Below are 26,865 nucleotides of genomic sequence, written 5' to 3'. Positions count from 1 at the left end.
GCTGGGAAAAGGAGTTGAAGTGTCTCTGCTGGTACTGTCACCTGTCCCTTTTCCCCCTCATCACCAACTGTGAGGAGCTGGTAACAGACAATGGTGTTAAAACAGTGAGTGAGCAGCTCCATCTGCACCTGTGTTTCCCCATTTTGCTTTCAAAGTTTTAATGACCAAACAGCGATTCAACACATTAAAACACTGTCAAGCATTTTCTGAGCTAACTTGCCACATTCTACAACAAGTATTGGTGGTAGGTTGGTGATTCTTATTATGCTGACAGATGCAGAAAAGCAAGTGCTGCGGTTTCTCTAATCATTTTCACCTTTCAAATCATAAGCATGGCCCCAGCTATACCTGTCCGGTAGCCATTTATCGTATGAGTGTGCGTGTATGTCCTTCAGCTACGTAGCAAAGAGGGAAGTGGAATAACTTTAACAACTCTTCATTTGTAGAGCTGGCTACTTGTGTCAAGAGGTCATGGCTGGGAATATTTAATAAAGGTGGGAGAAGGAGACTTGCTGAGTTTTTAATTAAGACTGTGTCCTGTGTTAGGAAAGTGGTCTGCTGACATTAGTGATTGTAAGGTGATTATGCATTTGTATTGTGATTAAGAGTGTGTATATATATATATATATGAAAAGAAATGTTATATCCATGTGTTGTGTATGTGAAACACACACCAAAGCTTTTACAGAGCTTCTTTTGAGGAAACAGCACTTACCATCACTATATTGTATGTCTTTTCCAGGTGACCACGGTAGTGCAATCCGCAGTGTTGCTGATGCAACTGAGAGGTAACTTTACCTTACGGCTACGGGAAAGTAAAGGCTGGTAGAAGGATGGCCCCTGTGGACACACAACCACAGGGTGTCTCTTATTAAAACTGCCATACTTACTAAACTGACTGTAAAGCAGAGACACTGACGACAGAGGACAGAAGTGTTGAAGTTTGGAAGTGTTTAAACGGACTTAGAGGACACAACTAAACTAATTAGATATTGGTACGCAGAATATAGATAAAATACAGATTCTGCAAATCATGTACATATTATTGATACTCATATCAACACACACAAATAGTAATGACTATAGGATAATAATACATTTCTCTTTTTCCCATATGCAGATTTCCCCTTCATCTGTCTTCAATCTGGAAAAAAATGAAAGAAATGATCACAATAACTAGACAAACATTTACCAGTGTTGCTGCAGTACATCATAATATAATTATATAATAATATAATAATATTTTTTTATTGGATAAAATAATGATATAATTCTATTCCAATACTTATTTGGCTGCTACATAAGTTACAGGCCTACATTAGTCTAACTGACTTCCTAGAGTTTCTTACTGTCATTACTCCAGTCCTGCTGATTTACAGTACAGGAATTCAATTACCCATGGTTCTCTGTCAAGCTGCCCAAGTGAGAAATGGCCTTCATTTCACCTGTACAGTGTTGGCAGCCATCTTAACTGGTTTAGATGAGAAGTCCATACACGAAGGGATGAGGCTTTCAAAAGAATTAATTAACAGATGCGCAAGTACAGGGGCAGGCAACGTTTTCTACTCATGGTATAAAGCAACATGCCCTATCCTGAATTAGAGTTTTGTTTTATGGAGATAAAATAAACATCAGGCTTGTAAGCTGAAATCGTATAATTGCCAAGTAAACTTCTATACTGATAATATCATTCACTGTATTCACAGTAGCACTGCATTTGAAGCATTTAGTTTGAAACATGTATTAGACTCCTGACATACTGTATCTGCAAAATAACTATTTCTGCTTGATTTTCTGTTTGTGTTTTGACTTCAGTGCTTTTTGTTTTTTCTGTCCTCCCCTGCACAGCTATTTTGTATTGTATCTTTGTTCTTTTAATTTTTTTTTCTCTTCAAATAACTAAACTATACATATCATTGCTGCGTTGATTGGTGCTCGGATTTACTTCCACACTATGCATTTATCATTCGTCGAGCCCCAGTGAAATTAAATGCCTCTCAGATTAATGTTGGGATCCTGCCAGGGTAAATATTGTTGTCTGCTGCTAGTGATTACGCACAATTGTTTCTAAGCTATTAAATTTGCCAAATGGCTTTCCGATAATGGAAATGAAAGCAAAGACCACAGGAAGTCCAGTCATAGCATTCTAATAGAAAGCAGGTGTGTGGTTATAGTCGAATCTCGTCAGTCGTCTTGACTTTGATTCCCTTGTCCATTCTTAAGTCATACACTGATCAATTTGCAGAGTGAACCTTCTGCCTTTGTATTGTAATGCCACTTCTCTTGCCACTGAACAATCCTTCTCCTGCCCTTGGGGCTGAGTGCCAGCCATGGCAGCACATTCCCCATTTACTTTGACTCCTAAGGAGCAGCAAAAGGGTGGTTCAAAGAAGTCCTCAGCAGGGAGGGTCAGACAGGACAGAATACAGATCAGGGGAGCGCTTCTTCTGCTCATATTTATCCTTGGAGAAGAGTGAAGGAGAATGGATGAAGCTACTTTGACTGCGACATTAAGAGATTGGATTCTGGAAAGTAGACGTTATAATTTTGTGTATTTTCACAAGAGTCACGCAGCATCTTGTATGCATGCAGCTTTGCAAAATTGTACCTGATAAGCAACATTATTTAAGTTTTTTGAGAAATGTTGGTGTCCTTCAGGCATATCCTGATATGACAATTTCATAGTACAATAATGTTGACCAAATGTATCTTTGTATACTGCATTATCTTGGTGATTATTAATAGAATTATTATGTTTACACATATCTGAGGAGCTGGAGGAGGAGTTCTGTGGAGGAGTGTGTATGTACATATATCTGACTTTTCATTAGCGCATGTACATCATTTTCTTAGTCAGATTTCTCACATGTTGTGTAACTTTGATAAACCCCTATAAATATATGCAGACATGCTATTAACCCGACGCACCAGATGGTTTGTTACACAGAACCACTTGAGAAGTCATTCTTGGTTTCCAGTTTGGTCCGAATTATTGTGGTTCGGCTATAAGGGCATAACTTGAAGCCTGGCAAGATGGAATCTCGAGTGATCTTGTGTGTGCTTGTGATCTTGCAATATCTAGCTGCCTCGCAAAGGTAAATATGCTGTCTAATCTGTCTGATGCCCCCTCTCTCTTTCAGGTAACTACCAGCTCTCTCCGACTGTGAACATGCCTCAGGACGACATAGTGATGATCGAAGATGATAGGCCGCCCCTGCTTCCTGCCCACCTTTCCGACCAATCATCCTCCAGTTCCCACGATGACATTGGCTTTGTGGGAGAGAACCCGGTGCCCTGGATCCACGAGCTGCCCGATCAGAATGAATGGTGAGCAACGGGTTGTTCTTATTTTGCGGCAGAGTCGGCTGAATTATTTATAACTTAATGGACTTGAGACAGGCCCTGTTTGGAAGACAGGACATTTTCTGGATTTTCAGTTACAATGTGCAGGAGGTTTAGGTGAGTAAGTTTTGGTAAATATGCAGTTGTATAAGACCATGTTGGTGTGTATATGTACTGTACATGGCAAAGCACGTATGTGTGTGTGTGTGTGTGTATGTGTGTGTGTGTGTGTGTGTGTATGTGTGTGTGTGTGTGTGTGTGTGTGTGTGTGTGTGTGTGTGTGTGTGTGTGTGTGTGTGTGTGTGTGTGTGTGTGTGTGTGTGTGTTAAATAATGGATGACACAGCAGCAGCAGTCAGACTGTGAGTAAAAAACTCCCAGAGACTCATACAGCACCAACCACCCGTGGGATTTTAGCGTCTATAGTCCGTCTATAGACTGCAGCCCAACTGGAGCACGCTCATAATAAAATATGACGCCAGGGCTCATCAGCCTTGTCGTAGAACTATCTTTAGGGACTCAACCGTCTAAGCAGAGGAACCCTTACAAGCCAGGGAAAAAACAAGCACTTTAGTCTTTCTTTTTTATTGTCCTTACTTAAAGGCTGCCTTTTAGCACAGGAAGTTATAGCTATTCATAGCTTAAAGGTAATTGCTCACTCTAAAATTTATCATGGCATTTCCTACATGATTGTAGTGTTAAGGTACAGGAAATGTAAAGACAAGACATCCAATCATGTCCTCGTTGTAGTCTGAATGTCTAAGCCATGGACTGCGTTTTCACTAAACGTAGATAACTCTTTTTTTCCCTATTTGAACTGAGTCACTTTGTAATTTTATAAAGATTGTCATTCTTTTTTATTATTGGCTGGTTGATGTCACGTGTGTAATGGCATGCTACCACACAACCAGCATTTTTTTCAAGGTGTAATACTGGCTGCCATGAATAGATGCTCAGTTTATTTATTTCTTTTTTGGTCTTTTTATTTCTTTTCCCTAGAGACAGTCTCTCTCTCTCTCATTTATTATGAATGAGTAGTTTTGCTCAGCATCCCTGTTGTTCATGTGATGTCAGAGGTTTGTCATAGTGGATTAGGTCCACAGCATATGGCTGAACTGCACTCAAGACTTCTTCACATGCTCCCCATTTACACACGCACATACACATGCAACACATACACAGATTCACACACAAACACACATACACATGCATTACGTGCGCACACAAGGCACAAGTGTGCTATATACCACTGCCTAGGGTTATTGTGAATAATTCATGTCCTCAGAGTCACACACACACGCACACGCACGCACGCACACACACACACACACACACACACACACACACAGGCATCAGGCACACATTCTCTTTTACTTAGAGAATGTGTTCTAACAGCTTCCTAAATGACTAAATGTGTATGCTCTTTCTGACTGACTTTAACTGTTTCTCATTTCCTTTTCAAGTGCCCCAAACATCCCACTACAGGCACATCCACACATACACACACAGCATTAACAGGCAGGGGATGTGGGTCATCCAGACTCCAATGTATTGGAACTGTTACTTTTTAATTAAGCTCTTGCAACAGTGCAGCCAGGGCCCTGTACATATTGAATATGGATTGTGCAGAGCTGTGAAAGTCTCACCTCTGGCCTCCAGTATTATGCAGCCTTGCTTCCTCATGGGAGGCGCCTTGCCAAGGCCACAGCTATACACCTACAGTGCATACACAAAGCACAAAAGTGGCTGGTTGGCTTATAAAATCATTTTATATCTGGCTCTTTCTCTTCATGTCCTTTTTTCACCTGCTGGAATTTAACAAACTCAGATTTCCTCTTTCTCTACTCTTTCATTTCCTTTTATTAATTTATTTCTTTTCTTCTGTACCAGTGCTGTATGTGACTTTGTTCACGCACAGAACAGCGAGCCAGCGGGCTTGTAAGATTTATTTAATCCCGGCTTACTTCACTTTATTAATGGAGGGGTAATCAAAAGGTAATTTTATCGCCTGGTAGTGGTTATTATAAAGTAAATTATCACTAATGTAAACAAACTTTTATAACCTACTCACCTCCCTTTTCCCTTCCTCAATTTCAGTCTTGTAGAGTTTTGTATGTACTGTACACTCTCATCTCAACCTCTATAATATTTTCCCTCCATTTCAGTCTTCTACAGCATGTTTCTAGTGAAAGGTGGCCCATGTGTAGGCCGCTAAGATAAACGGTTGTTTTGGAGGCAGAAATCCCATCTCACACAGGACACATAAAATGACCCTTTTTTTTCTTGAGAGTCCTGGCCAGTATTTAATGAGTGTGTGTTCTGAGTATGTGTGCATACATAGTTCTTGTTTGTTCATGTTTTACTTTGACATGCACATGTTTTGCCTTCTCTTGCAGGTACTTAGAGCTGTCCAGTTGTTATAAACTGTTGTTGTACCACATCATCTTTACAGGCCTAAAATGATCATAAAACAGGCTATAAATATTACAACCCCATGCTTTTAGATCTCTGTTAAAATGTTGATGACCAGATATTCAACCCTTTATTTATTGCTGCTGTATTACAGACTGTTTTATTGTTATTATTAATACTTCTACTCCTTTTTAACAGCTAGATGGTGGTAGTATTGTGGCTTGTGCATAGGCTGCTGGATACGTTTGAAATGGATTTTAATCCATTGCATTGAGATGGCTACTTGTCAGTCAGTTGTAGAAGGCTGTGGTTGCATTGGTTAAGTCCAGGATGTGTTTGGGGTTAAAGGCTGTGTGAATATGTTTCAGGGAGGTGATGGAAACCAGCATGTGTCTTTTGTCAGGTTTCACAGGATAAATAAAGGTTGTAAATTATTACTTTGCATATCTGCACTAAGTTCATTTCAGCATTGGGCCCTGACCCGTCACATTAGTTCTCTTTGCGGTATCTACCTCCTCCTTCATTTGTTTGAATCCAAAGCCAAACAGGAAGAACCATGTCTGAATGATTTACAGTAAAACAGATAACACATACTGGTTAATATAGTGGTTTTGCAGAATAACATGGATAAAAAAGAAGATGAAAGGGTTTTCTCTCAGGAATGGAATGTGGAACAGTGTCAGAAACACAATTTAGTGTACAATCATGGCAGCTCCTAATACAAGCAGATTTGTCTGAGATGCAGAACGAATGTTTCTAGTTTCCACCTGGTTTTTGTCCCAAAAGTTGATAAAGTACAGTTGCGGGGTGTGTCTTCTCCCTATTCTCACGGTCCATGTCTTCTGCTTTTTGCACTGTTAGTGTACAAATAAGAAACCTAAAAATTAAGATCTCAGAAGTTGTCAGTAAAAAAATAAATTAGAGATCATGTCATTTAAAGATGTTCAGTGATATGGAGTTGCTCAACTGCATTAAAATATAACCAGTATTTTTCAGCCTGGACCATGTCCCATGTTTCTGTGTCTGTGTGAGTAATTGGAACAAAGTTTTTGAAACTGGTTCAGTATTGAGCAAGCGCGCTGCTGTTGGCAGCAGTGAAACAAGGCTGCACCGTAATCGTTGCGGGCAATTGCGCCCTGTCAAAGTACGTCCACTAAAGTGCTTGTTTTTGCCTCTGACAAGGTCAGATTGTTATTACAGATGTCTGACAACATTATGGAAAGGATCCCTACAGAGATGGACCTTTTGTTAAAGAGTAGGATCCTTTAGTTAACCAGAAACAGTTGCTATATAGCTCTTGTCAAAGCCACCAGACTCTGTTTTAAAGTTAAAGAAGTTTGTGAGAGCACCACAATGAGGCTCTTTGAGAGATTAAGAATTAAAGAAAGTCTCCTCCCAACAACAGAACCTCTCTGCTTCCTTGTGCTATTTTATTCTGTAAATCAATTGTTTTCCTGTTCATTTAGGGGCTTAACATATAGATGCACAATAAGTAACATCTTTGTGTTCTTTAAAAATTCAATACTTAAAGGTAGGTTAGACCTAACTGGAGAAACAAGCAAAGGAACAGCAAAATTTTGATATTATTAATTATTATTAAACCAAAAAAACCCACCTCCTCCCTCAGGCCTCCCTCCAAAGCCACTCCCTCAAAACACAATAGGTGCATTTGACTTCATGCTGCACTGAATTAACATAATTTCATTCAGGCTGAATATTCTAGTCCTGCGACAGCCACAGATACCGGCTTTTTTTCATTTTTGTATCAGAGCATTTGTTTTATTTATATGATTCCTGTCAAAATGTAAAGAGAATTTCAACAAATATAACAAAATGCTTCTGAAATCATTGCCTACCCTAGCTTTAATCCATTAAAATTTAACATAAGTACCTTTTTATGGTTTCCCCGCATTCCCTGCTAGGTCCCTCACCATGGGCTTGAAAACCTATTCCTCACAGCAGTCCAAAGCTCCTTTGCTAGTGGTGCAAACAAACACCAACACTACCCCCGGTATTCTGAGCTCCCAGTCCAGGTAGAGTGAGCTAATAGGACCTCTAACCGAGCTAACTAATGGCAGAACCTAGCAGCAGTGCCATATATAATAATGGTATTATATACTTTATAATATAATAATTTTCATTTTCTGTAGCCATTTATGTTGAGCAACATTGAGGTGAAGGCAAGAAGTCATGTCAGCATCGATAGAGAACAATTTTTATTCTTCAAATTTACCGTATTTTTCATACTTCAACATCATAGTGATGCATCCACAAGCACTTGAAAGGAAATTGTTTAAATTATATTTCAATTATTTTATTATTTTTTAAGTTATTTAAAAAGATAAAATATTTCCACTGTGTTTCAGCCAACTGTGGGGATGCACACAGCCCCCACAGCGTCCCCCTTCTCATACTAATGGAGTCAGATCTGTTTCTGCCATAAACCCCCCTTCTCTTTCTGCTCCAGTAGCACTCGATAGCTTCATAAGTCGACACACAGTTTTTGCACAACTTATATGAGGGCAGAAGGTGAGAGCCCAGTGTACCCTTGAGTTGGCACTGAAGTGCAGAAAAATGCCGGGGGGTATACACAGTATGCTCATCAGACTGAAGTTTAGGAAGCATTACGCAACATCACTGAGAGCCAGGAATGAACTACCACCAGACAGCCTGGGGCGCACAGGTTGATATTAACAAACCAACCACTGTCATCATGGCTGCTCTGCATACCACCTGAGTTAAGTTTGACTGCTTGCAGGAGGAAAGGGTGCATCACCTGTAGTTGAAATCAGATAATGGCCACTTGTAACATTATTTATATGCTAAAATATGTTCAATTATATATTGTTTGTGTGATTGATTTGATTGACTCTCTTTTGGAAGTCCTTAGGTTTCATTCTGCATTCGTAGATTCTTAAATCTATCTTAAATCATGATTTGATGTTAAAACGGAGTACTTATCGTTGCTTTCATAGTCCTCATGCTGTAAAACATATCAAGGACAACAGTTGAACTGGTAGAAGATATAACCCCCCCCCCCCCCCACTTGGGCCACTAGGGGCACTGTCACAACCCCGATAGAACTAGACTACAACTCTCCCTGTGGCTTGGACCTCAATCTAGATGTAGCTGACGGAGTGGAGGATATGTGTCAATTCTCATTAAGGTGATAGGGGAGAGAAATGGACAGTGAGAGAGACAGGGAAAAAGAGAGTGAGAACTAGACTGTCCTTCTCTGTCTTTGTGAGATGTCACAGGTGGAAACAACATTTCCCAGGCAGCTCTGACACAGTCTGTCAACCAGCAGAGATAGAAAAGGACTCCAGACAAACATACACACTCATCCACACACATACACACACAAATGACACCCTCAGTCTCACGAGTGTTTAGATACACATTGGCTGGTAAACAATTTCACAAATTAACATATAAAGTGGAAAAGGTCCGCATAGACACGAACAAACAAACTTCCAAGCTAACGTTGCAGGCAGACTGCCTACTTCAGTTGACTCCCTAATAGTTTCTATCATCAGTAAGGTAACTAAGAATCACAAGTGCTTTATTAAGCACATGTGTTTTTCCCATCAAGCTATCAGCACAACTACATATAAATGCAAACAGCCCTGCAGTGCATGCACAAACTATTTGACTAATCTCAAATGTCCATTTATGTTAGTAGTGACTTTAACACCAGGTAGTACATACACACACACACAAACACACACACACACACTCATACAATTTGCAGGCATATTTTTCTTAAATGCTAATGGTCCCCTCTAGCTTTATGAATATTTACCATGTGTCTGTGGTGTGCCATTGCTACAAGCATGTCATACATGCTTTAATTTCTGCCCTTACCTTGTGTGTGTTTAGCTGCGGCTTCCTGTGTCGTGTACAATGTGTGTGTATGCGTGCCCTACACTGCCTGACTGTGACAGGGGTACAGGTGACTCTCAGCATGAGTGATGCCAAAGTTACCTGCACATACACACTCTTGCCATACAAACCAGGATATCTTCTTTCCCCTATCCTTGTCAGTTGCTCTCCCATTCAGCAGTCCAGAGCATCTGTACACCAGGCAGGGAATGAAGGAGGAGCTCTACGCAGGAGTCAGCCGACGGACAAAGACGTCTTAATTGATCTTGTTCTCTCCCTCTCTGTCTCCCCCTGCAACTTCATCACAATTAAATGGAGATTACATCAAATCACAGGTGCAGCTGCTTCTCTGTGGCACTGATGGGACCATTTTATTTCACAGCCTTTATACCCGGGTTTAAGTCAAATGTTTTATAGGTGCAATTAAGTGAAGTGAAAGTGGTAATCTGAGACATACTTTTTACAGTAATATAACTGTTACAAAGATTGAAGAGAAGACTTATCTGTTCACCTTTTTTTCCTCTGAAACGTATTAATTATTTCTATTATGTAGTGTCCACTGGTGCACATGCCAGCAGTACAGACCTCTGTACTGACTTCTTATGCAGGGCTTTATGCAATGATTGAAGGCAGCTCCAAGCTCCAAGCTCCCTGGCCCTGCTATGCATCCATGCGGTCAGCTGAATCAGCCTCCTCAAAAACTCAGAAGGAGCATTTCAGAAGCACCTTACTGGGCATCGCTCTTGACCTTCTGCCCCCTCTCTGAGGCGTTGAAACTAATGCTCAGAACCCCCCGCTAGTCGATAAAACTGAGCTGCACTTTTCCAAGAAGTAGGATGCTTTGGGACTAACTTCTTTGGGGTCATTTTTAAACGAGGGTAAGAAGGGTTGGGAGTTGGGAAAAAGAAGTAAAAAAAAAGCCACCAGGGTAAGTTGTGAGCACAAAGTTAGCACACACCACTTAGCAACAATGCTGATGTGCAGTTTGACACATTTAACTTCCTGAGGGAGACGAAGACAGGAACAAGTTGATGTAAAATGCAAGTTAAAGCTGTGGATTTGCCTGAGAGCAATCCTCAGCGCTAGTTAATTTTAGATGATTTGATGACTTTGAATGGGGAGGAGAGCATCTGACTGGTGGAAATGTATTTTAAACACTGCTTTAAGAAGGAGCGATGAAGGAATGTATTATCCAAACGGATTGGGCCTTCTTTTAAAGATAGACCAGAAGAGTAGACAGGATGGATGGTCTGAGGAAGAAATTGTGCCACTCTGCAGCTGATCTAAATTGCCTGGGAGGCGGTCACATGGTCAAGCTATTTCTTATTTCTATCTTTCCAATACATTTTATGTGACTGAAGTGAGCAGTGCAGTGGTATAGGTCTCACTTTCATAGACTCAACAGTTTTCAGTTGACTTTTCTTTCCACCAGTAGACTGTGTTAAGCCTAAGAAGCTTTGTTGCATCACAGTAAAGAGACTTTCAGAGCAGTATCTCATTACAACAAGCGTTCCTTTTGCAAAATTAATAGCAAGTAGAAAGTGAATACGAGATCTCTAATTGAGTAATGTATTTAATGTCTATTAATGGACTGTAGTAGCTGTGAATATTTGTGTGCCAGCATTAAGTAGACGCAGACTAAGTCTGGCCTTGCCATGTCTTTGATACAATATGTAGCACACTTGTATTTCCTTGTGAAAATGGCACATGAGACTTGTAAATTTGCTTTACATTTTACCAAACTGAATAGGGTAACAGGCAACCTGTGAAAAAGCTTTGCAGGTAGGAATCACTAGGCTATAATGGGACACAAGTTTAAAAGGGTGGGAACCAGTGGGGTAGAGGTTCACTGCCACCTCCTTAAATAGTTATGGTTACTGCTACAGTGACCTTAGGTACCGACAGCAGGTACCTCCGGCTTGGAGGGGTGCTCAAAGCAACACAATTGGTTACTTCACTTCAGGTCACACTGGACACATTCCTCTGCATGAACAAAAGTAAAGCAAAGGAAGTGTTAAAATGGGCAGCAGCTTAAACCAACAGATCTGATGTCCTACTGAGTGAATTTGCACCACTGCTGGGCTGTCCCCCTGAACTTCACTATTACTGCCCACAGATTTCTCACCATTGTTGCCCAGACAAGCTGAATTCTGATTCATCCCAACTGCTTTTCTCCATAATGTCTCCCTGGAACGGTCACACACTTGCCAACTCTGTACCTGTGTAACAGGGATGTGCATGATCACACCTGCTGGCCTCTTACTTTGTCTTTGTTCTATGTATGTTCAATTGGCCCAAAAAATACAATACTGGCAAGAGTGAATGGAATCTAAATTCAGGTTGAAAATATGTCCTTTCTCTCCCGCACCGTCTCAGTCACGCTCCGACAGATGACATTTGCGGAGACAGAAAAAGAGGGGACAGGCTGGTTTTTGTGGGCTTGGAATGATGAGAGGAGAATAGTGAGGGATGATGAGTAAATGAATAATACATCTGTGCTGTCACTCCTCTCTTCCTGCTCCACCTCGCTCTCTTCCTGTGTCAGCTGGAGTTGGTCCTGTGAGGCAGTCTGATCTTAGTTGGGATTGTCAGGTATAGTCGACAGCAAAGTGACGCGTTGACGCCGGCCCCTCTGTGACACATGAAGCAGCTCTTTTGTTAAATGGGGTTGACAACCCCAATAAGAATTGTTTACATGCAAACAAGTGCCAGCAGGTCTGCAGTTGCTGTTACTGATATTAAAAGGTGATTGAAGTAGCATCTGGTCCCAGAGGATACACTGACAAAATAAAACAATTTCCTCCCTACCACTCCTCTTTCAAACATATAATCACAACATCCAACTCAGGACAAAAGTTTTGCAGTCGCAGGAGAAATCAGGTCATTTGATTAAATTTCTGATTTGAAATGCAACGATTTCACTCTCCTAAAAGATCTCCACCGTTAAAAATACAAACACCCTCATATTGTATGATCATCAACGGAACAATAGAAATTGTGATCGTGTCCTCTCATGTATGCAACATTTATTAGACCCCATCAGCACTGCGTCTCCTCCCATCCATCTCACCGCAAATGGCAAGATGTTCTCACCTTAATTGTAAATGCACTCTTGTGCATGCAAATATAGTGGACCCCTCTCCCAACCTCCTTTCCCCACTTCCATCCCTTTTTCAATTAAGATCCAGACAGAGATAGAAGATCTCAAAGGGAGTGCACTATAGGGGGCCTGGCTCTGCCTCTGCTCCAGACATATGGGGGGATGGGGGGATTATTGAGTGGCCATGACCCTACAGCACCCTCACCTCACTGAGGTATCACACATCATAGCCAAGCCTCCTCTTCCCAATTGTAGCATTTGCTGATCCCACCCAGCAGAGGTGGAGATGTCCTTGATTAGAATAGTCATTGAAATGAGGGATTGAAAACTGTGTGTGTGTCTGTCTGTGTCTTTGTCTGTGTATTGAATGTCGATGGTCATTATCTGATCATAAAGGAGTGTTTTGGGCTCACTTTTGGGGATGTATGAATATTAATAGGTAGATTTAATCTCCCAGTCTTATTATAAGGATAGCCACTAGCAGTATAACTTCAATGTAATATAGATAATTACAAAATATATCTTTAATTAGATAATGATCAGATTAAAGGTTGCTTTAAAAATGCTTTGAAATGACCCGGCATTTGCCATGTCTCATGGCAAAATTTTAATGTTAATATCTCTGTTTCTCCCTCTCTCCTTACTTCCTCATGAACTGTAGTTCGCTCAGTCCAGATGCAGACCCTGATGGTTCGTTTCAGAGGGAAGGTTTTGGCCGCCAGAGTATGTCAGAAAAACGCACCAAACAGTATGAAAATGCTTCTGAGCTGGAGATCATCAGGAATCGCAAGTCCAAAAGCATGGATCTAGGTAAATGCTATGCTCTGCTTAACACACATTTCACACGCATGAAGTCAAACACTGTGTGATTAAAGGAGTTCAACATTTGGGAAAAATACTTATTTGCTTTCTCACTACACAAATGCTGTTTCACTGAGGGTTATGTACTAGACTGTTCTCCACTGGAAACTGGTCCTGGCCAAGAAGTGTATTTTTTACACTTTGGCTTTGGTATTAAACAAAGGACAGAAAATGGATAACAATAACTGTGTACTCAAAAAAGTCATTGCTGAGATGGTGGGAACATGGCAACATCACTACAACAAGTCGAAAAGGGCAAAAGACACAAGCAGATGATCAGGCAGGTTGTAAATGAGGAAACTCTTTAGCCAAATTTTCTAAACCACTTTATCTGGAGTAAATTCACCTGAAATGTTGGTAGTAATCTATTATTGCACAGAAACACTGTGCCCAGGCACAAGTAAGTACACTAGGTCAAAGCTAAACCAGAAAGTTGGACAGCTTGGTTTTCTATTTTGGCATTCATGTACATCTGGCAAAACATTGTGGGTTTGCTTGCTGTGTTATTTTCCCTGTTGGACACCCCAAAGTGTCAATGTAACCTCTGACTCCTCAAGCACTTAATGTTTCTTACCTTTTCCGGCTGTCTCAGTAAAGGCACAATACTGTGGAAACAAAGACACTTTTGAACATACACACACACACACACACACACACACACACACACACACACACACACACACACAGTACTTTCAGTCCTATCCAGCCACCACCTCTCCTCTTTTGGCCTCCTTCTCCCATGGTTCTGTGTTCAGTGGAGCATGGGTGAAACACAAGAAGCAAGAGCACAATGTCCTCTTTAGTGACTGCCTAGTGATGGAAAGGCCAGTGAGACCCATGCATGCGCATACATGCACAAGCACAGGCTCAAACATACAGACTGTATCTGGGAAAGATGAGTTCAGAGTCTCTCCCACTGAGGCTGAAGCAGACACTGCCTGCTCTCGGATCACTGGCTAATCATAACAAATAACAACTAACTCTATTCCACATGGAGTCCAGAGACCTGTAGAAATCTTTGACTTTCCCACAGACTAGTGTAGGTCCAGCCCTCTGCACTCAGCTGGGATCCACCTTCCCCTACCTTTTATCCTCTTTCAAAACTTTTCTAATAAGTGAACCCACACAACACAACCTTTCAGTGCTGCTTCGGAAAACAATAATCGTTAGCCATTGGATATGTTTCACTAAGAAATTAGTTGAGCATAAAAAATCTTGTCCATTATGTTCTTAGTGTGAAATAATATAAAAATATAATTGAAGATAATTGAGTACAGGAAGTGAGTAGAATGGACAGGATGCTGAGATAGCTCCGCGATGGCGTTCTCATCATTGCAAATGGACATTTTATCAATGGGTTTAATCAAAAAGCTTCTTAATTGTTCCAAAGTGACATCAGCATGTATTTGTGAATTTGATTAACTCTATTAAACAGCAGTTGGTTTTTACAAAAGAAAGTAGTTCATCTGCTCATAAGACAATGCCTTGAGAACCAGTGATGTCGATGTTTTACAAGTCTCTATTACTGGTCTATTATTTCTTAGTTGTTAAGATCAGGGTGTGTGTTATTAGCTGTAATTCAGAATCCCATTCCCTTTCAGGACTTACTGGGACCAACTGAGTTTATGAAATATCCTGCTGACAGAGATCCTTGCCAATACAACATCATAGTCCATCAGTGAGGGTTTCACAGTGTTCAGATGGCGCAGGGAAATAACAAACTTATTCCTCTCATATAATAACTCTAGTAACTGACATGAGTTCCCAGAGGAGAAATGTTTCAGTCAATACATGTAAGACAAGCTCTAGAGTCTGTGTTCAAAATGAAAACTACATATTGCGATTTAGTATGTGTCTAATGTCACACAAGTTCCATTTATCTCAAAGGCACACACTGCTATAATATGTTGATTATTTTAATGAAATTATTACATCAAAGCCACACAATGAAAAACAGCCTATGGATAATGTATAATAGAGATGAAAATTATATGAGCCAAAGAACATAGTGCCAGCATTTATACTTTAGCCTTGTCATTGGCACACTGTTGTACATTGAAGCTTGTCTTCAGAAGTTAGGATAAGTAGCAGGTGTATACATACATGTCTGCTTCCCATTACCACAATAATGAAGCTGCTCTGTGCTTTCAAAGCTACCTTGACTAAATGGTTAACACGCTCACCAATGCTATCCCCTACAGATTCTCATTTATTCTGTCTCTAGGTATTTTTGTCCCTCCTTTTAATTGTGTTCCAGGTGCTCCCAAATCACATCAGCAGATGGATTTCATGACTTTGAAGCCCATTATTGTTGAAATATGCTAAACTGGTCAGACACCCCACAGTTCAATCCCATTTAGATGCGAAACAAGATTGAGTGAGGGAAGAAAATGGAAGAAAGAGACGTGAGGTGCCACGGCTGGCAGTAATACATTAGCACATTCCAGCCACTTTGCCTTGTAAGCCTCGTGATTGACAGGCCCTTGCACAGGGTGTAATATCTCTTCTACTTACATCTCTATTCTCAAACTATTCGGTATCTGCACTTTATCTCGCTTTTCATGTACTCAGTAACATACTATAGGAGACCAGTCATGCTTGTTTATGCTCTTTAACAGTAGCAGATGATATTAACTGCAGCACAAGAACCAAAGGAGGTAAGCAACCATGCCTGGACCATCTCCGTACACTCTCACCATTATTACAAGGGGTCATTATGATTGTTCAGCTGGGTCCATGGGTAAATAATAGACATTGGAAAAGCAGTCACACCTTTTCTCAATAACTAACTCATAACCAACCATTATTGGCTGTGTGATCTTGGCACCTTCAGATGCATATGGAGGAGAGAGTTGTTTGAGGTAATTGCAGCATGATCAAAAGAGGGTTTTCACATTGCTGAGAGGGAGTTGCATGGCGTTGAATAGAGACTTGGCAACTAATGTGGGAACCTGTGCCATTGTGCTCGTTCTGCAGTGCAAATGATTGAAGAAAACACTCATTACTCCAGGAGTTGTGGAGGGCTGGAGGGAGCCCGGCAATGGAGTGGCATTTGCAATAGAGAGACATTCATTGCCAGTTGGCCTCTTCAGCTCGCTGCAATTGATCCATCATAGTAAGGCTGTTTTGAGTTCTGGTTGGAGCGTGTTAGAGTGCATTCACTCCATAAAATTAACCCAGAATAAGCTGATGACTGAGTCAGGAGGGAATGTTTTTGAGTGATTTCTGAGAGGATAATAATAGGAAACTGACATGTCTCTTGCCAGTTATGTGACATTACATTTATGCAAAAACAACAACGTACAGCAACTTTATGTATATCTCAAAGACTTCTAAACATGATGTAAGAGGCAGGAAAAGTGAATATTATTACTTATTAATATTTGTAATATTAATTAATAATTAATAGACTAGTGGAGCCCAGTCACTGATGTGCCAGCGGTGGTAAATGAGAGCACTTTAAAGCTTACCCTAATTGTGAGTTTCCATTCCATCCAAGTCAGTTGCTGATCCAGTAAGTTGCCACGCTTGGCATGAGAGTTGCCAGACTCATATTGCATATTCATAGCTTTGGCCAGTTAAGCGAGCAGGCCGATTTAGAGAGAGATACACTGGTATAAAAATATAATTTTATTGGGTTGATAAAACCGCACAATCACAGGGCAGTATCCAGCATCCTTGATCAAGATATTAACCAGTCCGGGTAATGATGGCTCATTTGTGACACATGTTCTGCGTGCGGAGGACGTCCTCTGTAATGGTCTACAACTGGCAGAGACATAGGAGCCTGGCCGACCCAGGGACGCCTCTCTTCCTCTGAGATACCTGGACATGGCCTTCCCCCGGCCACCTTGGAGGCTATTTTTAACATAATTACCCTTTTACCGCCCTGCTTAAAGCCCCGGCTTTCAGAATAAATTATGTGTAATGGGGCCCCTGTCTGTACACAGATCTTTACATGCAAGTGCCCATGGTGAATAATGGCTGGGGAGCATAGTTTTAGCTGCTCTAATTATACTATGGGCTCCTGTCCCTGTAATAACTGCTTCTGATTTATTCATGGAGTTTGCCATACCTCCCCTTTAACGTTTAATGTCAATGGATCTTCTCCAATTAACTGTCCTTGCCCTTAATCTGGCTAAGGAACACATTGGCCATTTTTGTCTTTGACCATGACTAAATTCCAGTTGCACTTTTCTCCTATTTAGTTTGATTGTCTTTCTTTTTGTGTATTTCATTTGGATGATTTTCATTTCTCCTCCAGACGTGTGGGGAGTGACAAACTCATGTCTGCATGCAATGGGGGAATATGTATTTTCATCCCTCTGAATAAGAGGGAGATGAGGAGCAGAGCACTGAGGCTTCTGTTGTGTGATAGGAATCACATAATAGACTGGCATACAGAGAGCTGTCCGTCAAACTCTCCCAGGAGAGCCGGTGCTGCTTATGATGAAAACAAAAGGAAGGTTGGAGGAAGCCAGGGTCTATGGGCAAACTCTCTCTCTTTGCCTCGCTCTCCCGTTCTCTTTGTCTCTCTGCTTCTCTCAGTCATTCACCACGCTGACTAGAAACAATGGCGAAGGGGATTGTGGTGCGGAATACCGAACGGGAGGATAATTCCCTGTTTCCGAGTACAGCAGATGTCATTTGTGTTCCCTTGAACTGTTGCATCATGTGCGGCTCTAACTTGCAATCCCTTTGTGTCAAACATGCACCCTGGCTTCTGCGTATCCGCTGTTGGCAGACTTTATGCATAAGCCAAAAAAACACATTTACATGGCATTTGTACTGGGATGATTGAGTTTTATCCACAAAGTATGAACAATTACAGCATTTTCCTGCTATGCTGCATCTGCGTTTCCTTACAATGTATTTTGTGTTTGGACTATCCTCTCCTGTCCATTTCATGATGAGATTACGCCTTCTGTACAAATCAATTACATCATTTTTACTTGCATTTTCTTGGTCTTGGAAGGCTGTTCATGCTTTACTGGCATTATAATGTGACATAGTAATCAGAAACGGCCCCACCTCTCCAGAGGAACTAAGCAGTAAAATGAATCTTCTGTTCCAGCAACCATAGAGCTTTTGACCCCCTAGACATTTGTACAAACAGTAAAGTTTAATTTTACTCTCCAATGCAGCCTGAAAGCACACATGTGAGCTCTTCCCACTAAATGGGATGCAGCTTTATAGGATTGGTGTTCATTTATTTTGAAGGGTACTTTCGGGATTGAGTCTAGTTTCTCTCGCGATTGGGCCCTTTTATTAACACTGTCAAAAAGGAAGGGAAAATGGCGTGTTCACGACATACCAGTCTGTTTACCACTATGGAAATCCAACACGACTGGCTAACAGCTGACCTTTTAGCCTATCTGACTTCTTTGACACCAGATTTATAGCTGCTATGGATGATAGAGAAGACCTCATACTCTCAGTAAAGGTGCATTGGTATCAAACTCAGCAGGAAGAGGGATGCTCTGGTGACCCTAAAGATCCTTAAGGTAACATGAAAACTTTCAGTTTCATTAAAATTACTAGATTATTGAAAAATGAAATCCATCAGCATTGCTTCTACATTTGTCCTCTGCAAGTAGTTGTCTTGATGCTGTGTGTTTGAACTGTGAAACTCAGATAGCTAGGCTAATCACTAGTGCAGTTCTGCTTGGTTAAAGGATCAGAAAGACAATAGCAATGGGGTTTAGCCAACAAAAGAGACAAGCTGCCACTGGTAAAATTATGATAACAGTGGCAGCATATATGTATTTCTGCATTTCTCTTTTTTCTTTTAAGCTCTTACTTACCAACTCATTCATATCCTGCTTTTGCAAGCTTTGTATATTCACACCAATATGTGTTTCTTCTCTCCCTGCGCTCTCAGACACTGAAACAAATGTATTTCAGAGGAGGTACTCCATACAACCGTCACAAATTGTTTTCTTTCAGTGATGGGGGTTTATTTTCTTTGCCTAATCTGTGTTTGGCTGTGCAACCCTCCATCTGAAGATCCACTGTGATCTTCCAGCAGCAGAGGGTCATGCCTCATTTAGGTCATTTGAAACATGTTGAGGATCTTGTTGATGGTAGCTGACCTAGAAGTGTGTGTGTGTCAAGAGTTTGTGTAATTGTGCCTTTTGTGGTTCTCTGCATGAGCTGCACACATACAAACATATAGATCCATTGTTTGCATTAGTGTGTTCTATTCACTTAGGTTAGAGACAAGACCTCATACAACATTTGCTATTGAAAATCAACAGGAGCAGATTTATTTTATTTGCGCCACATGAAGCTGCAGAGGAAATAGCAGCACACACTCACAATGTGGAGGGTCTATAGTCTACAGGGAGTCGTAACGACACAATGCTGCTCTGTCCAGACTCCATTAACATGTGCTTTACCCTCAGAGAGTCAGTGAGGCTGCTAAAGTAATTGAATCAAGAGTTTATCCATTATTACTGATATTTCCTCTGAAGTTTATATCTAACAAGGCTTTACATGCACATATTCAGAAATCCATCTTGTTACGTTTGACAGTACCATGCTGCACGCTGCATCAAGGTAGAACAAAGGGGACAGAAAATCAACCAGGCTGCTTGTTTACCAACTGGCGGGTAAGGTAAGAGCTCCGGGGAACTGACGGACGCTCCCTGACAAAATGAAATACCAATACCTGAGTCACGCTCCACTTACATACCCTAAACAAACCCCTGGCAAGCATTGGAAAAATAATTACGGCTGTCTGGGGCCTGGCTCCAGTGTTGAAGGGGTTGACTGTTCAAAATTCACTTTTCTTTCAACAGTTGTGGTCTACCAGCTTTGTATGTCTTTTTAAGGAGGTACTTTGTCTTAGAACTATGATGTACTGCATCTGAGCTATTCTAATTAGTTGTAACAGCCATTCATTTGTTTCGTGTGTACAATTTACATGTTAATTGTATTTACTTAGCATAATGGTTATGCGTTGTGAAGCATTAATCAGGGAAGTAAATAAAGTGGGTGCCACTGGTCTTGTGTCATAAAGGAATTTCTGTTCATAAACCATATTGCCATGCTCATACTAAAGTGTGTTTTGTGTTGCATTGTGCAGCACATATGATGACAATGTCTTGGAAAGTTTCCATGTGCTAGCATTGTTCTGCAGGTGGCCTTTGGTGACAAATGCTGTGGTAGTTTTTACCAGGCTAATCAGGCTGATAAAATAGTTTGCGGGTTGTTTTTCTCCCAATGGTTCTGCCTTTGTGCTGTTCTGTTACCTGCTATCGAACATCTACACATGGGAACACCTTAGAAATAGAGCAAAGGATTACAGCTGTGCGATGTTGTTTGTGCTAAGATGGGCTAGTGAATTCTAGAGAATGGTGTAGGAAATCAATGGAGTTTTACCTCTTGTTTTTCTCTCCTCTCTGTTTTACCCAGCCTCTCTCAGAGGAACTGAGTAAAAGAGAAATCAGATAGAGGACCACCTATGGAAATAGTTTTAGATTTACAGTCTATCATGCAGGGATGTGATTTTCCGGAATTCCGGATTTTCCGACTTGAAAATGTGATGCACGTCAATCATGCAGATCTGTAATTTAAAGAAAAAAAGGGGGGGGGGGGGTAATCAGTGGTATCAGTGGTACGTAACGTGTTGGGCAGTAATAGGCCTACTGCAAAATTACTTTTCCCAGTAAAGAGTAATGTAACGGATTACCTTTTCCAAAACAGTTGTATTATTACAGTTACTAATCCAAGTAACGCTGCGCTACTGAACGCACCATCCCTGACGTGAATGCGCGACCGCGCTGCAGCTCAGCGGCACCGGACCTTATGTTGTTAAAGTCAGCTGTTAGCCAAGAAGCTAAAGGACAACTGGAGAACAGGGAGAGAGAGGTATTTTCAACAGCTGTAAGTAACGTTATTGCCATTACTGTGTCACAGTCTAAGATGCAAAGAACATTGTCGTCCGTTGTAAACTTTGTGCGACCAGCAAAAAGTTTTCAACCGAACAGTTCTACATTTCTGCTTAGGCTAATTTAAGCATCAGCTAAAGCAACACAGCAACGTGAAACTCAGAGAGAAACTCCGGCCGCTGCTGCCAGTGATGCTTGGACTCATCGGGAGAGAGAGGCGTTATAATAGTCTATCACCCAGTAGTGGGCCTAAGTAGAGTCGCTAATATTACTTTTTTAAGGAGTAGGTCTATAGCCTATGCTAAGTAACTAGTAGGTAATATTATTTCTGAGTAACTTGCCCAACACTGAGTTGACAATAAGGATCAGATAAATTGGGAATGTTTTGATTATTGCTTGTTATGTCTAATGTTTACTTTGACTTTGTTGTCTAAGTCTTGATCACTCATGTAGCCTATACACTTTGCTTTGGATGGTTGCTTTTTAAGTCGTCCTTATGTTAAAGGTTTTGGCACGTTATTAATTAATTTCTTGTGAATGGTTGTGACAGGGTTTAGGCTATATAAGGCCTTTTCACATGGGTCGCTCCGCGCTCCTCATCAACAGACAGGCAAACAAGCGCTCCGCGAGGTAACCATGACAACGGCTTCTGTGTGACTGGCGCGATCCCGTTAAACTGTCGCGGTCGCTCACGTCTCACGCACACGCCCGCCCGCTGCCAGAGTTGAAATGTCAAACTTTTTCCTACAGTTTCCAACAGATAGAGACTGATCAGCTGTGTGAGTTTCCTGAAGAATATAAGTGTTTCTTTAGCAGTCAGACCACCAGGTCTTAAAACAGGCAACAACCTTTGCTGCTGTCTCTTATTCATTAAAAATCATCTATTAACTTCAACTGAACTAATTTGAAAGTTAGTAGTTACATTATTTAGTTATAGACTCAGTTAGTTCATGTTTCATGTTGCACATCTAGCTGTTGAAGTTTGGTAAAAATGAATACAAAATAATAATTATTATAGAGAGGTTGCGATGGAGCAGTGGATTAGACCCTTGTCTTTGATTCCCACTGCAACACATCCATTAAATAAGATATTGTCATGGATCCTGCTTTACCTTCCATGTTAGAGCCGCCGCCAGTTTAATCGGGGTGTTGGGTGGTCTCAGTATATTTTCCTGCTTTTTTGCCCTTTGCCAATCACATGCCTGTTTTGGGAATGTATTATATTTTAGTATAACACCATAATCACTTTGATACTGTGGTACATTGTTGTCTTTGATTGTGGCCCATTTATATGCATTATGTTTAAGCCACATAATTTAACTCTGCAGACACAAGAACAAAGGTTGAATTATAATTCCTAAAATGAAACGTACAGATATAATACTCTGTTCTCATTTCAAACACTTCATTGGCCCGGCAATGGCATCATTTGTTTTTGCTGATGTTCATGCCAGACTCACACCTTCTCTTTATTTGCCAAGTGCAGCACTTAACATCATTGCATACGAAACCAGCAAAACGTGAATGATTCATTGACACATAATGAGCTCTGTGATGACAGTTTTAGGTTGCCTTTGTGGGGGAGTTAAATTCAAAAGCCATTAGTCCGCTGACCTCAATGCCGCCATTTCCTCTTTCCATAGGTTCTGCAGAACAAGAGGTAGGACCCTCACTGGGCCTGAAAAAGTCCAGCTCCCTTGAAAGCCTCCAGACAGCTGTTGCCGAGGCAACCCTGAATGGTGAACTCAACGTCCGCAGGCCGCGCTCACGGATCGTCAGGGGCCGTGGCTGCAATGAGAGTTTCCGAGCTGCAATTGACAAATCATACGAGAAGGCTGGTGTCACAGCGGCAGAAGAGGAGAACAGCATGGAGATATGTGAGTGTTCAAACATTAAGGTTTTGTTTCGCAAGACTGTTTAGTAGAGTTGTGGATAATAGATTAATACAAAGAAATTCAGTCAGTGGAATATATTCCAAGTCAATACTTCCCCAAAGCCCTTTTAGAATGGCAGGATTCACTCTCAAGTAAACTAGGTTAGGTATCCCTACTTGCTAGAGAGATGTGTGTTACAAAGCACATCTGCAATAAGCGTCTAGGTTACACACTCATTAATATTCAGACAGTTCATGTTGAGTGGAATTGTTAGAGACTGCGGTGATGTGTTTTCCCAGGAGCATACATACTCTAAAGTGCATTGCCATGTTTTTCAACAGAATGCATGCAAAATTTCTATTGTTTACCCAAAATTTCTATTGTTTACCCACATGGGCCAGCGTCCAGTTGTATCCATTTTACACACATGTATGTGTAATTGCAATTACTAAGTTTATAAATTAAATACTACTCTGCTTTGGGATGTGCCAGTTAGTTTTGGCACATAACAATGTGTAACTTTGCCAGGTTTCCTCACATTTGTTTTCCTGCGTACCTGACTGGGATTGAACCCACAATTACCTTACTTTATTCTCAACTATGAAGAAAACATTTGAAAGGAAAGGCATGCCACCTTCAGCGTGAGTGAATATATCCATCCATAGTTGGTGTTTGATGACAAAAAGACATGCGTTGGATATAGAGAGACAGCCGTCTAATGTTTTCTGACAGGTAATAACGCTGCAACACCACAAGAGTAATCACCAGATATAAATTTCCATTCACTATTAAAGACCTGGAAGACATTTGAAAAAGAGGGAATTATTTGCCTGAAACGCTTTGTTCTCATAAGCTCTGTCGGCAAGCCACTAAATACAGTCTTATCTCGGCAAAGAAAAATGGGGAAAGCAACCGATTTCCCCTGCCGCGGTATATTGCATTTTCCCCCATGATATTCAAATAACTCTGTTTTTCAATTTAGATAAAAGCAGCCAGTCTGTGCTCGTCACTGAGGTTAATAGTCAAAGTTGACAGATAAGCTGCTGCCTTCCTCTGCTCCCAGACTTTTATTTACATAAAATAAGAATGTGGCATCACCCAAAGAAAATGTGTCCCCACAAGATATCCTGCTGGGCAAAATGCACTTCCCCTTGTGCTACTTTGTGTTGCTTCGTTTGAGGAAATAAAAGAGAAAAAGAAAAATCTGCTCTGCTGAGCTAAAATCCGTTCTTTTATGTGCTGGAATAAGACTGGCAATTTTACTTGTCTGTCATAACCTTTACTGACAGGCCATCTTAAATGTCCTTGATTATTAAAGCAGGAAAGTTTAATGGTTGTTTCTCTAAAGTGCCAAAATGTTTCCTGTGGTTGTCTGTCTCTGCAAATTATCTTTCAGTCTCCTGACACTTTCATCAATGCTTCTGCTGTCATTTAAGATTGTCAGCCAAGTCTTTTTCTTTTCATTTCCATTAAATTGCTGTGGATGGCCTCACCTTTTGATGTGTGGTGTTATAGGCTTTTGTCTTTTTTTCCCGTTAGGAGATAGATTGTTTTTCTGTCGTGCTTTATTTGAAAGACTCAAATGAAGGTGAATGGACGGTGAAAAAAATTGCATTGAATTATAAAAATGACACGTCTGTTTTTGTATGGCCTCCTTCTAACTTGATATGAGGCCTTTGGAAGAATCTGATCACAAACAAATGCACAAACATGCCCATGAGCACACACATACCAGAACACATGGCCCCTGTCCTCTGGGAGGCTCTGGATTACAATGTTTAGTATGTTATCTGCAGCTTGGCACTATTAAGTGGTAGCAGCATTAGCACTCTTGCTAATCTCATTCATTTAAATAGCCAGATACAGCTCACAGCTGCTATTTGCTGTCGTTGCTCTTAAGTGAATGATAAGCAGGCAGCAGATTGAGTGATAAAACTGATACCCATCCAGAACCTGCTCCCAAATTTGTGGAGGTAGAGAAAGGGAAGGGAGGGGCTGTACACAGCAATGAATTGCATAATGGAGCAGGTTTAAGCTGCCGCTTTGCTCTCTATTCCTGCCATATAGTCCCTCATGTTGAGATTTATTTTCAGTAATTTCCTCCGAGATGTGAGCTGAAAGAAATAGCTGATAGCTCCACAGTTCACAAGAGAAAACAAACCCTACTGTTTCTTGAAATGTGAATCTAGCTGCTCCACCCTCTCGTAGTCTGTCTCATCCCATATGCCAAAAATCCATCATGGTCTCCCCTCCCTCTTATTCCTTCACGATAAGCGCTTTGCTCTCCTTAGACAACAACACGCAAGACTGTAATAAATTGTCATCTGAAGGACATCTACCTCATGCCTCAGAGCCAGAGATACAGCATAGACAGGAACTATGCCGATTGCGAAGTGAAACACATGTACAATTAAGATCCCTAGGAGCCTTTTTCAAGATTATTTAAATGTATAATTACTGACGGATTAATTATATTTTGCACATCAGTTCTGATTAGATGTGATGGAAACTTTGAGTTTAATCAACCCTACATCACCTAAGGAGTTTGGTTTCAATTTGATGTCTGGGTTGAAATGAGTTCAGACATAAATGAAGAACCAGATTCATATGACTATCATTAAAGCTTTCACTTTTTGGGCATATAATTTCTATAAGAAATGCCACAGAAAATAGAAAAAAGATATTTGAAGACATTTGAAATAACTTCAGGCTGTCAGCATAGTGAAAATGTGTTCAACTGAGTACTATTCTCAAAGGGTGTACAGTATAAATATATTTTGCTCTAATGAGGCGGATAAATTCAGTGTGTTTTGATCAAAGCTGCCATACCTTGTGGGACACAGCTTTTCTTTTAATGATTTATCTGATGTTACCAGCAGAAATAAGTGATGCTTTGTAACTTTAAAAATAAAGTGGAATTGTTGCAGCTTCTGTGATCCACAGGGAGTCAAATGGAAGTAATAGTTTTTGCCTTTATTGACTTACACTTCTATATCTGTGTTTGTGAGTGTGCTGTTCTCTTTGCCTCTCAATTTCTATATATAACACCCTCTCCTTCCTCCCTTATCTCTTCACTCCAGTGGACGAGGACACAGAGGGAAGTTCCAGATCAGGTCGTGAGTCGATGTCCACCAGCGGCGACCTCAATGTGGGCCCTGGGCTGAACGGCAACCTCTCCAAAGATGACAGACAGAAAGATCAGGACAAGGCTGGGGGGAAGGAGAAGAAGAAACCTGAAAGGGAAAAAGAGAGGGAGAAAGACAAGGACAAGAACAAAGCCAAGAAAGGCGTGCTGAAGGGCCTGGGTGAGATGTTCAGGTAGGAATGGAAGGAACTCCGGTCTAAATCCTAAACAACCTCCCCTGTGTTGCCCCAAGCGCCAATCCCTATCTGCTTTATTTAATTCCACTCAACACATTCACCACTCGATCATACAGAATTTGAATGCGTTCTCTGGATGTTGCCAGTGCTAATCAGGGACCGTTCTCCTTGAACCCTGGGAG

The 26,865-nt window shown here is 41.0% G+C and overlaps 1 protein-coding gene across 5 annotated transcripts in view; it reads left to right on the top strand.

The window, feature by feature from the left end:
- Positions 1-26,865, top strand: part of LOC119906686 (partitioning defective 3 homolog) — a 349,822-nt gene that overhangs the window by 213,282 nt on the left and 109,675 nt on the right. For all 5 annotated transcript variants that reach the window (XM_038724012.1, XM_038724004.1, XM_038723995.1 and 2 more), the window contains exons 16-19: positions 3,141-3,327; positions 13,397-13,545; positions 23,132-23,365; positions 26,443-26,680. In XM_038724012.1, coding sequence (XP_038579940.1) covers positions 3,141-3,327; positions 13,397-13,545; positions 23,132-23,365; positions 26,443-26,680 — 808 coding nt within the window. The remainder of the gene's footprint in view (positions 1-3,140; positions 3,328-13,396; positions 13,546-23,131; positions 23,366-26,442; positions 26,681-26,865) is intronic.

The sequence above is a fragment of the Micropterus salmoides genome, unplaced genomic scaffold, assembly GCF_014851395.1.
Source record: "Micropterus salmoides isolate LMB-PRFRI ecotype aquatic unplaced genomic scaffold, ASM1485139v1 Ms_hic_scaffold_1, whole genome shotgun sequence".
In the NCBI taxonomy this organism is placed as follows: Eukaryota; Metazoa; Chordata; class Actinopteri; order Centrarchiformes; family Centrarchidae; genus Micropterus; species Micropterus salmoides.
This window is presented reverse-complemented; position numbering and strand designations above follow the sequence as displayed.